General features: G+C 41.5%; 1 protein-coding gene across 1 annotated transcript in view; it reads right to left on the bottom strand.

Moving 5' to 3' along the window:
• The window catches only part of ST7 (suppression of tumorigenicity 7), a 151402-nt gene that overhangs the window by 45952 nt on the left and 92884 nt on the right, over nt 1-12566 (bottom strand). Inside the window, exons 3-7 of the mRNA XM_084262696.1 lie at nt 12383-12542; nt 7552-7606; nt 6888-7003; nt 5674-5749; nt 3178-3332 (exon numbers count right to left, since the gene is read on the bottom strand). Of these exons, the coding sequence (XP_084118822.1) occupies nt 3178-3332; nt 5674-5749; nt 6888-7003; nt 7552-7606; nt 12383-12542 (562 nt within the window). The remainder of the gene's footprint in view (nt 1-3177; nt 3333-5673; nt 5750-6887; nt 7004-7551; nt 7607-12382; nt 12543-12566) is intronic.

The following is a 12566-nucleotide window of genomic DNA, read 5'->3' as shown; positions in this document are numbered from 1 at the left end:
ACAAGAGTTTTCATGCCTTTTGTTATCTGACATCATCAATGCCTCCCCAATAATTTTAATAAAAATTGGATGTGGCATAACGTCACTGAAATGACTCCAGGTATCAATTGGCATAAATAAGGACATTGGTCCAATAATGACTAAGGTGTTTGACCTTATACCTATGAAATACAAGCAGTTCTGAAGGTACAGAGAGCGCTATAGGCTACCAAGTAACCAAGTGAGGCAAGGAGAACCCCTGTATAGCTAGCAGTGGCACAAAACTCTGTGGCCCCACACAGCAGCCCTAAATTACTTACTAGTTCACACACAGAGTTAAGACAGGAACATCCACGAAAATGCATGTTATAGCCTGCCTTTCTCTAAGTCATGATGTACATACTTGTTAACAGAGGATGTAGCAAAACAAATCCTCATCCTCTGACAAATTTTTTCTTAATGCTGACAAAGAAAAAAGTATATGCTGAACTTTTTGTTTACAGAACATTTACTTGTTACCCAATTATCATCTTCAAATTCCTCACGCCACTGATTACGGATGGCAAATTAACATGTTTCAAATGTGACAGTCTCGTGTGCTGGAAGATGCTCCAACAGCAGAAATGACAGAAAATTAACAGCTGCAGTAATTATTCTGTTGGAAAATTCCTTCTCATTTCATTTCTCATTCTCCTTCCTATAATTCAAATGTGTACACTTAACATGCTTCTGGACCAACAGATAGTGAGGGACAGCTCGTAATCTATAAAATTATCACATCATGAAAATATAAGACACCTGCTACAAATTATCTTTGTGTGTAGTATTCAGCATGTAAAGATTTTAGCCTGTTCCTAACAATTTCAAACCTTTCATAATAAGAACAAGATGTGCTCCAAAAACATTCCAAGTACCTACAATTTGTTTTAAAGCTGTGATTAGAATTTTCAGATAGATTAAGCAGCAAGTTGAAAGGGTCTGACTTTAGAAGAACAAATAAGTAACTGAAGGAATTTCTTTAGCTGTATTTTATATTATGCAATTCCTTATCTCTGTATTGTTTCCTATATATTTAATAAACAATTTATTAGTTTCATCTGTTTCAACATGTTTATGTAGTGTAACTGAGAGATATACATTTCAGGCCAAGATCCTTCTAAGTCTTTTCAGCAGGAATAGTCAAAAGGCATTTACTTACAAAATCAAGATAACCTTTCAGGCCAAGATTTTCTAGGGTGACTAACATGAGCCACCTTAAAAAGACTGCCTGCACTTTCTATAAACTATCCATTTTTGCAAGAGGTTAAGTTAGGTTATCGAGAGTCATTATTTACTCTTCAAATTCACAGTCTACCATCAAAAAAAACCCCACAACTGTGTGAAGGAAATGGAACACATGAATAAAAAGAAACAAAAAGCAGTGTTCTGGAAATTGCATACTATTTTTCTCCTGTAAAAGATGAAATTCCCACTTTTCATCCCAAAGTCAACCTCAAGGACCAGAAATGGAATGACAAACATCTCAGAACCATCTGCCCGTGGTCCTTCCTCTCTAAAGAGATCTGAGCCCTTCACTTTTCTAAACTACGCAGAAAACCAGAATATAATCAAGAGAATCCTACTTGAAGCCACTATGACCAAAGCACCACATGAGACTGGAACCACCCTACCTTGCGTGGGTGCTCGCTGACATCATCAAGGGGAAACTGGGTGGTACAGAGAAGTGCCCAAATCTACCCCCTCCTGAAGCCACAGTCAGAGCTGGTGGTCACTTTTGAGCCACTCCTGCTCTGTGGCAACACACTCCATTTTGCGGTTCAACTGGTTATTTCCTCTGCTTTAATACTGAAGGTTCAGGGTGCCAAATTTGACGATGGCAGCTGCCATCTATCACAAACAGGTTACAAAAATACCATATTTATTATTTGTCTGCACAGACTTAACCAGGTTATCTTGGACATAAACATCATGATAGGGCTTAATTACTCTTAGTGTGTATTTTTCATAGAATCACTGTTATTCTTTGCACTCAGGATGGACTGAGTGCCCAAATGAGGGTTTCATAGACAACCATGAGCTGGCTAGAACCTGAAAACACCTCGAGGGCTCAGATGGTCTCTATTTTTATTTTCTAAAAAAAACCCCACATCACCCTAAATGCCATTTTATAAACAACAAATGTTTAAAACACTATCCCTAAGCTTTACAAAATCTCAGGTTTTCAGGTCTAGACCTGTGTACGCTTTTGAAACAAGAGATCACAAACAATTTCACTATGTACAATTCTTATCAGCAGTCTTCAAATTATGTGAGAGCCAGAGGCTGTGAATTCAGGTCCTGAGAAACCTGAAGATGCCCAAAGTATGCTAGTGCTTGTAGTGATGTAATTAACTGGTATTATTTTTGCCTGAGGTAGCCATTGTAGACTAAAAATAGCCTAGACTCCTTTATTTATCTTTTTGTTCATTTACTGCTAGTGAACCCTCATGTACTTTCTTAGGTTTAAGAAGCATCTAATAAATATCATCATGGCAGCTAAATCTGCTTATTCACACTTTTTTTGAAAACAGTAAAAACCTGGACTTTCAATTAGAGCACTGTATTATTCCAGTTGTTAATTTTTATGTTTCTGTGACCTTTCTTAATGTATGCAACTAGCTTTTCAAATGTCACCCTGGATAATGAGTCTCATTAACTTTTACACAGAACACCGTGGTGTGAGTATTACCCTCTCAAATGATGCAAAAATGCTGGCAAAGCATCACTTCACTCCTGTTTCCATCATTCTTTACTGCCATTTCACAACATAAGCTCATAGTTTCAAAATGGCTAAAAGCACTTCAGAGCCAATCCCTAAACCAGCATCCAGCATTTTCTGAATATCAGATTTCTTTTGGCTCTGCTACCTGTCCTGTTAAGTTCATGCTACAATATATTTTGCCACATCAAAGAAAAGGTGCATCTGTAATCTGAGCATCACTAGCTCAGCAGAAGAATGAAACAAAACCACTGAAACAGAATAGTCTGGTTATAGGGCCCTATTCCAGCCAACGTTGAACACCGAATACATAGTTCTGAGAGGGAAAAAAAAGGAAAGAAAAAACACAACCAACCGAAAAAACCTCCCTGAGTTCTTTGAACTGAGTTCCCTGAACTTCTCTCCCTTTAGAAACGGCTATTGCCTCCAAAGAAACTTACTGTGTTGGGCTTCATACTGGGCACCATGGTGCTGCAACTGCTGACTGCGCCTGTAACAGCCCTCTCCAGCTTTCAGAGCTTGCTTGAACAGCTTCTCTGCTTCTACTATTGTTGTTGCTTCCTCTTCAGCCAAAAGAATATAGGCAGTAGCACATCTGCAAAAAATCAGAGGAAAAATCATAAGAAAGCTGCATGAAGTAAAAAATAAATGAAGATATGCAGACTGGCAAGGATGCACCAAATACAAAGGCTGTGAAGTTTTGTCCATATACCTTTCTAATTAACTACTCTGATGAGTAAATATTCCGGCAACCAGATCATGACTCTCGCTTGTAGGTACTCTATCGCTCCGCCACTTGAATAAACCCACTGACAACTGCCCCAGAAAGTAAAGCTGTCTCACTAAGCAATCACAGCCTACATCACTAAAACTCCCTCTAGAAACCAAGACTAGTTTTATGCACTATTGTTTTAACACAAAATGTCTCCATTACTGTAATGGCATTAAAAGAATCTACAGTTCTGTAACACTTGCCATAGGCAAAGAACAGATTACAAATGCAACTGTGGAGATTAGAAAATGCAACAAAACAACCCCCAAACCCCCCAGACAGGAAAGCAGCCTTAGGGATACACAGGAAGGGTAAATGCGTAACGGCAGTCACCTCATCCAGGTTTTTAGCTGCATAATTTAGAGCTCTAAACTATCTGTGTCTCTCTGCCTCCGTTAAGGGGCACCATCACAAAGCCATTCATTCCACATGTTTAAACATCTGCCTAAGAATAGGGTGAATTGCTGAATGGAGACATCTCTCTCATTGACTATAGAGGGAGCCCAGGGAACTACTATGAACTTAACAGCCACATTTTTAGCAGCTGAAGCTATGTGGGATATAGCCTGTTGACTTCTCTCTGATACAAAGCACATCCCTGTTAAGATTCTTCCTTATACAGAAATAGAATCGGGCTGTAGCTGTGTATCACAAAGAATCATCTGCTGAGGAACAAGAAGCAACAGGTCGAGGTGCAAACAAGTTTCCAGGCACCAGTACTTTGTGTGGGCCATCCAGCTGTAAGGCAGCTTTGTAGAAAAGGACTCGGGAGTCCTGATGGACACCCAATTGTCCTTTGCTGTCCAGCAAAGGTGGTGAATGGTATCCTGAGCTGCATTAGGAGGAGTTTTTGCCAGCAGGTGGAGGGAGGTGATCCTTCTCCTCTACTCAGCACTGGTCCCACACCTGGAGCATTGTGTCCAGTTCTAAGCTCCCCAGTACAAGAGGCACGAGGACATACTTGAGAGAGTCCAGCAAAGGGCCATGAAGATGATTATGTGACCAGAGCATCTCGTATATGAGGAAAGCCTGAGAGAGCTGGGACTGTTGAGCTTGGAGAAAAGGCAGCTCAGGGAGATCTCATCAGTGTTTGCAAATACCTGAAGTGAAGGTGCAAAGAGGACAGAACCAGGCTCTTTTCACTGGTGCCAAATGACCAGATCAGAGGCAACTGACAGAAACAAAAGCCCTGGAGGCTCTGTCTTGAACATCAGGAAACACTTTTTTACTGTGAGGGTGACCAAGAACTGGCACAGATTGTCCAGGAGGTTGTGGAGTCTCCCTCCTTGGACATAGTAAAAAGCCATCTGGACATGATCCTGTGCATACTGCTGTAGGTGACCTTGCTTGAGCCACAGGGGTGGGGTGTACACCAACATGATCTCCAGAGGTCCCTGCCAATCTCAGCCATTCTATGATACATGAGTAGAACATGAGAGACTTATAGGTCACTTCTCCAAAAGCCTTTTATGCTACAAGCTTTCTCAGTTAAACTGCTGTCCAGGAACAAACAATTCTTTTTCTCCTTCTGATGAAACACACAAGGACAATCCATAATGCACCAATTTATGGAACTGTACAACGCAGTAATCTCTGACAGCACCCTAAGGGACTCTCTCCAGCATACATGCTTTGGCAACATTTATGGAGTTTGCCAGGCCAGTAAAGCATCACATAAAGCACTGAGTTTGCTGTGGGATCTCAGAATACTACACTTCTCATTGAGAAAATAAATTGCAGACCGAAAATCCCAGAAAATTACATCATATTCTCTCACACTATGAAATGAATATTTCACAAGGTGTTTATGAGTCCCTTCTTTCTTGCCTCTGTTCGGGATGACTGAGGAATCCAAAAGGGAACTCTCCATCCCATAAATGCATATTTCATATGCTCATCATGAGGCAACTTAATTAGCACTTTGCTATGCTGATCCAAAGCTTACTGACATCAATGGGAAGAACCCCATTGTCATCGCTGCCCTAAGGATCTTCTGGGTGGCTAACACAACATGCAGCTGTGCTTTTTTCCTCCCATTGTAGGCCTTCCTGTGACAGGCCTGTAATCATGGTTAAAAATGACTGTAGCAAACCCTCTGCCTTAAGCTATCATCAAATGGATTTTTAAATGACAGGAAATAAATGTTAATGTTGTTGTCACTCACTCATTCAATTCCAAAGCTTCATGTGCTGCAGAAATTCGGGCTTGGGGGTTTCTCTCTCTCCAGGCCTTTTGCATTACTATTCAATAAACAAAGCAGAACAGGGGCATGTCAGTCATTACAGTGTTAACAAGGAGAATCTACTGTATTCTAACAACAGAATTTATTCCTCTCAGACTGACTCCAGAGTATTTCAAAGAGGTCAGTAATGACTCAGGATATATCATCAACATGAACTTTTGTCCTAAATACTCAACTTTATTCTTTCATTTAATTGATTTTTTTTTTTTCTGGATGAGAGAGATCATGCCATCTGCACTGTCACATACAGAGGTGGCAAGCAGCTTTTTCCTCGTGGGGTACTAACTTCCACAAGGAATACAAGGATAGTTGAGGTTCTTATTCTAGTTCCTTACTGTGCTGTTGCTTCAGGTGAACGTTAAATGGCAACAACAGTCAGCCTAATCAGACCACCTCATAATTAGCCCACCAAGTTCAGGGACCAGGATTCATGTTTATCATGTGTCAAAAAAGCATAGTATGTTTATTTCCTTTGTAATTGTGGCCTCTCAATGGAGCATCTGTCAGCATCTCTCCTTTTCTAAGAGACAAAGAAGATTTGTCTCTTCAGAAGCAAATTCTGACAATCTAAATCATCGTTGAAGATTTTCAGCAAAAGCGAAGTCTGCATGTGGACTTAACAGTAACAGCTGAACACAACTAAAGCTGCTTATATCAAATTCAGCTGTAAATATGTTATTCCCATTTTTTACAAAGCTTCTAACTACATCAGGGAATGAAACACAGGACTCAAGTTGTACATAAGCTGTTTCTTTTCTGGCAGCATAGACTAAATCGGACCTGGATAATGTAACTCAACATACTACATGGCAGCTGAAAAGAAATTAGGCTACATGTGTTTCAAGCCACTTCAAGAGACAGAAGGAAAAAAGTCTTTACACTTGCAAATGGTACCTTGAATGACTTCATCAAGAGAGCAGAACAAAATAGGGACATGAATTAGATAGTTTATATCTATATAGATAATTGTTCAGATCTAAAATACTATGAATACAACAGCAATGTCTTTGCAGGCATGATCAAACTTTTGCTTTTCCTTATCTACCCAGGAGAACTGTCTGACTGCGTTTTTCTTGCATCAGTTCAAAACAATCTTTAACCTATTAACAAAAATAGTTGTTCACATGTTCTCTTACTCGCATCTGCTGGCCGTAAATGATCTGTGTCACATGTAAAGAATGTCTGATGGTCCTGTGCTGAAAGATTCATATCGTAGTAAGTCAAAGGTTCTCTCCCTGTTACCCATGTATACCTGTGAACATGCCAAAAAAGAGACATTTTGGTTAATGAGGTCACATTCAGCAAAATGAATCTAGACAAGAAACCTAAACTTTAGAGACAGGCATAGCCTACTAAGGTCACCCAGGCAATCTCGTAACCAGCATACATCACATTTCACTGTACTGTGATGGAGCAACAGCTAATGAGGATGTTGGAAAGTACACACTGGAAATTGGTAACACACATATTTGAACATTAAGACTGCATGAAGCCCAGATATAATTAGTAGTTTGTTTGCTATAACTGATTTGAATGGAATGACTGTATTATCAGTAGCAGGTACACGGCACTTAGGTTTTTCCATGTTTTATGAGGTAAAAAAAAAAAGCAGAAATAACAAGTGCATGAGCATGAATTAAAATTCCTTTTCATTTTACAAATGGCAGAAAAAGATGGCATGAGAGCACATTTGTCCACAGTCAGTTTTGGTTTTCCATCTCTGAGTTAGATTAATGGAAAAGTAGAGTTAAGGTCCTTAACCCAACACTATGCCTGGGACGGTAACATCGTAACGCTTACCGATTATATTCAGCTCCTCTGAAGAGGTTTAAAGGATTTCGCCAGACTTTGCACTCTGTCATAAACAGAAACACACAATAATGAATCTCTCCAAAATTACAGCACTGCTTGAGCTTTATCAGAAACATCAGTTACCTTCTAACGAGCCTTATCAAATTACTTTTTTCATTTTTTATAGGTGCAATGGAAAAAAAAAATCAAGAGCACAGAGATGCAGGTAACCAGACTATTCTTCCTTTTTAAATAATAATTTCATTATAAATTAGTGTCAACAAATGTAATCATTCCAGACTAATAACCACTAACAAAGCTCCAAATGCCAGATGAAAAGATAATACTGATTAGTGCCAGGACTCACATTTACCATAATGCAGAACTGAAGAGGGATCACACTGGGTTATTGCACTGAAAAACAGCAATTAACTCAGTCCCTATGGACTTGTTATTTCTACAGAAAAACGTTCCTGTCCAGCTAATACTGTAAATCACTGAGAATCTCGGCTACAGTTGCCAAATTTAATTCCTCCTCAGCTCATGAAGTAAAAAATCCATGGCAACATCTGCTGACCTTACTCAAGTTATAAGCATCCCAGGGTTGACAAAGGCTGCTGAAGTTGATTAGCTGAGAAAAGTTCATCGCACTGCAAAGGTTTGGGAACACTAAAAGCATTTCATACATTTCTTTCAGGGGGAAAAAAACTGCAAATTCTTCACACTGAATGTAAGAAGAGACAAGAAAACCTACAACAATGTAATTTAGAACAGAAATAAAAACCTTCACTAAAATAAATTTCTAGAGCTTTTGAAAAGGTGAGGTCTTGCTTCTGGCTTTTCTTCCTTTAATTTAAAACCAGACTTGTTCTCTTAATTTCAACAAAGACAATTTGCCCCAGTGAAGGTGAGACCAGTATTTGCACAAAGACTCACCAAGAGGCAGCATGTCATTCCACCACAGATCTGCTACTTAATGATCCCTCACACTGTGCTCTGCAAAACCTCATCAGCAGCACTGACCCTGCAGCATTTCACCAGCTGCTTTTCACCACCAAAAGTCAACCCGCACATTTTTCCCTATGAAATTTTGTGACATCATTTCTAAAGAGCTCACAGCAACAGTTTTCTGGTGGGATACTGAGTCAGCAGGGTATCTACCCTACTTTATTTAACACTGGTAAGTATATGGCTGTTCCCTTTATGGCTGTTCCATTAATAAAAGAAACAGAAACACAGAATGGCAAGTCAAGCCCTTTTCTCAGAGACATAGCTCCCACTTCTGAGTACAAGGCTAAAGCGGCACAGACAGAAAGCATTTTACACAAATTATTTGCAGTAACATAATGAAACCCACAGCTACACAACAACTACTCAAGTGGCATTGGAGGTGGACCCTCAGCTTGCTGCCTCCATCACTTAAGCAAGTGGGAAGAGTCAGTGTGCTGATTATTTATCTGCATCTTTCAAATAACCATCAGTATCACAGACAGCTAATACTAGCTCCACGGGTTTACTCAGAAGAGCTTGATCGACATTCAGCTGTTCTGTTGTGTAGCCAGAGGGTACAGCTGTTTGACAAGCTTCAATCTGACAGTTTTTACATGACTTTCAAACCCCCATAAATACTAAATCAACATCACATCCAGAGGTACAATTCAACAGCTTGGCTTACTCTATCTGCAGCCAACAAGATTAGGCAACACCTATTTGATCACAGTGACACTGCTCTTCTTGCTCATCTTCATTAAATTTATATCTGAAGTATGCAATACTTCAGCCTTGTAGCAGGTAAAAGTGGAACTGGGGAATAAAAAAGGAGGCAAGGAAGAGATTTTATTACTACCTCCCGACCTGGGGGTAGTTTGGCATCTGTCTGGCTAGTTAAAACATGATGGGCTTTTTGTTCCTTTTCACAGAATCACAGAATTGCCTGGGTTGGAAGAGACCCTTTAGATCATCGAGTCCAACCACAGCCTAACTCTGCCTAGCCCACCTCTAGATCATGTGCTTAAGGACTTTATCTAATACGCCTTTCGAATACCACCAGGGATGGAGACTCCACCACCTCCCTGGGCAGGCTGTTCCAATGCCTGACAGCCCTTTCAGTAAAGAAATTCTTACTAATATCCAACCTAAATCTCCCCTGGTGCAATTTCAAGCCATTTCCTCTCATCCTGTCACTTGTCATCCAAGAGAAGAGACCAACCCCGGCACCTCTGCAACCACCTTACAGGTAGTTGTAGAGAGTGAGCAGGTCTCCCCTCAGCCTCCTTTTCTCAAGGCTGAAGAAAAGTCTCAAGCCAGCTGATGAGGTTGCCTTTACTGTTACATTTCAAACTAACAGTATAGCCATGTCCTTATTTTATATAAGCAATTGGGATTTATTGAAAATTAATCTTTCAGCTCCTTGTTCAATGATGATGTTTTGAGCACCACTATCTTTTTGAAGGCATGATTAACAGGTTATCTGTACAGACACACTACCCAGAGACACTGAGAGAGTTCCAACTCAGAAACAAGTGCCAGAGCAGTGAAAGCAAATATCCCCCCCTGACTATTTCTTTGTATCAGAAAAGTCAAGATGCTTGGGCAAACCTGACTAGTCAGAACACTGTGCCTTCTGCTTTAAAACCATGGGGGCTATTTCAGAGCTGCTGAAATGTGACTTGAGTGCACTGATGAACGCACACAGGTGTTTTCAAGCCATCTCCTGCTTTCTGCCAGTTCACCCAAAATCTAATAGCCTGGGCCATGCAGTGCTGCTATTCACAGCCTCTCCTCAGATAGGAATGACAACAGCTGAATCCGCTGTGCTATGTGGAGGCTTCCCTAAGTAGAAATACTCTGTAGAGAGCAAGAGGCTACCTATTCTATTTAATTTAATTTTGTTTTCTGGTTTTCCAAGCAGTGAAGAACAGAAATAAAATTTGCCAGGTAAAGACATAGGCACCTCAGCTTCAAAACAAGAACATTTGTCCCATAAGTAAATTTGGGGTTTTTTTTCATTCCCTGTTCCTCACTTGTTAATTCTGATATATTTTAAAAGCTTGCAGATGAATAAATTTAATGAATCCATAATTGATTCTACAGGCACATCCCTAATTAATGCTGAAATAATTTCCAATATTAAGATTATGGTCTGTGAGCCAAGCTAGAGCTGAAACAGGTAAGCTTCATAAGATTGTTTCATAAGATGAGGAACATAAGCTGAGATGCTCCTGCCCTGACTTTCATTAACAATGAGCATCTCCAACTCAAGCCAGAAACAATAGTATTTCAGCATCTTCATCACTCAGTTCATCCCCCTACCACGCAGCTGAGTCACCCAAGCAGGGAGACAAGTCCCCCTGGGGCTTCTCTTCAGTACCCAATCATCAATGCTTGGGGGAGGGAGGTGGGTATGATTCATTTTAGGCAGGCTGGCCTACCTGTCAGAGGAACCACCTCTGGGAAACTCAAAGTGCTTCAGCAGAACCCCAAGCCCTGTGACATGAACGAAGTGACCTGTGGGGATATAGCCCTCCTGCAGCAGAGCTGTAACAGGACTCAAGCTGGCTCAGTTCAAAACTGACATCCTCCCCTCCATCATGGATGAGTTGATTTCTTCTAATTTAACATTTTCTTTTTCACCAGGGGAATTAATTTTGTGTTCATTATAGTAATATGTAAACACAAAGTCAAAATCACAACTCATACATTTATACTGCTCCTATAAGGCTCTTGAAACATTGCCTCATTCATACATTCATTCAGAACAACCATATGCACTAGAAAAGAAGCCCTAGAGTGTCAAGGTCAGCTTTTTAAGGGTTGAACTGCTTAGACACTTTTGGCCTGATTTGCAGCACCCACTCCCTGCACTGAAACTCACAGGGGCTGTGAATACTTAGAAGCTCACGAAAATTGGGCCCTAATCCCTGAAACCAGGCCGCTAAAATGAAGGCCTTTTGAAAACCGTGTGTTATGACTTGCCCAAAGTCACAAATCACATTGGTAGCAGAGTCAGGAACAGAACAAGCCCTTAAGCGATTGAGAGACATGATGCTTCCACTTACTAAAGTGAAATCCAAATGTGGTTTACATACTGCTTACTTGATCGGGAAAAAAAGTGATGCAAAAGCAGATGGGCATTCCCAGTATCTTTTCTGGTTTGGGTTTTTTTTTGCAGCTTTGTTATTATTCAAAAGAATTTAAGTACTGCTTGCTTGTAGAAATGATACTGCAGAAAGAGCATGGTACAATTTAGCAGAGCTCTCAGAAAAAGGGAGAAACAGATGCATTGGCAACACGGGCTGAATGATAACCACCGCATGAATTTGGTAATATATAATTAGTCAGAGCAATTAATGGAGCAGCTCTGCCTTTTATTTGACAACAAAACAAGTTTAAAAGAAGCCTTATCTTGCCTCACGGCTCAGCGTGAGATGGTGTTTGTACTGCAGGCCTACAGCGTGCCGCCCGAGGCACACCAGGCTTCGCTGCCACAACAGGCCTGGGTGAAAGTCAAGCATGGCACCTTTGGGTGAAGTAAGATTGGGGGCAGGAGGGCTGCCTGCACACAGCAGCAGCGTCAGGCCCAACTACCCAGCAGCCTCACCCTGCCCCCAGCGCCACAGCCCACCAAAGCCCTGGCCAGCTGGCCGCCAGAGAAAAGAGCCCGTTGTATGCCTCCTGGGGCACGTAAAGGGCTCTTTCCACCGGACCAAGTGGCCAAGGGCGCGGGGGAACCTCTAAGAAGCAAACTTTCAGCCTCACACCGCCTCGAAGGCCGCGGGGCGAGGGCTGAGGGGCCGCCCGCCTCCCGCCCCCCCCCTCCCCTCCCCTCCCCTCCCCTCACCTGAGACGCTCTGTCGGTTGGAGTCCGCGTCCCCGTTGGCGGCGCTGGCGGTGCTGGGCGCGCTGTTGTCCACCCCGCCCAGCAGAGGGCGCAAGTGGCTCACCGAGACCTGCTCGATGAAGGACGTCCCGTACTTGCGGAAGTACCACCACTCGAAGATCTGCAAGACACAGGGAGAGCGCGC

This window comes from Gallinula chloropus, assembly GCF_964237585.1.
Source record: "Gallinula chloropus genome assembly, chromosome: 1".
Taxonomy (NCBI): domain Eukaryota; kingdom Metazoa; phylum Chordata; class Aves; order Gruiformes; family Rallidae; genus Gallinula; species Gallinula chloropus.
This window is presented reverse-complemented; position numbering and strand designations above follow the sequence as displayed.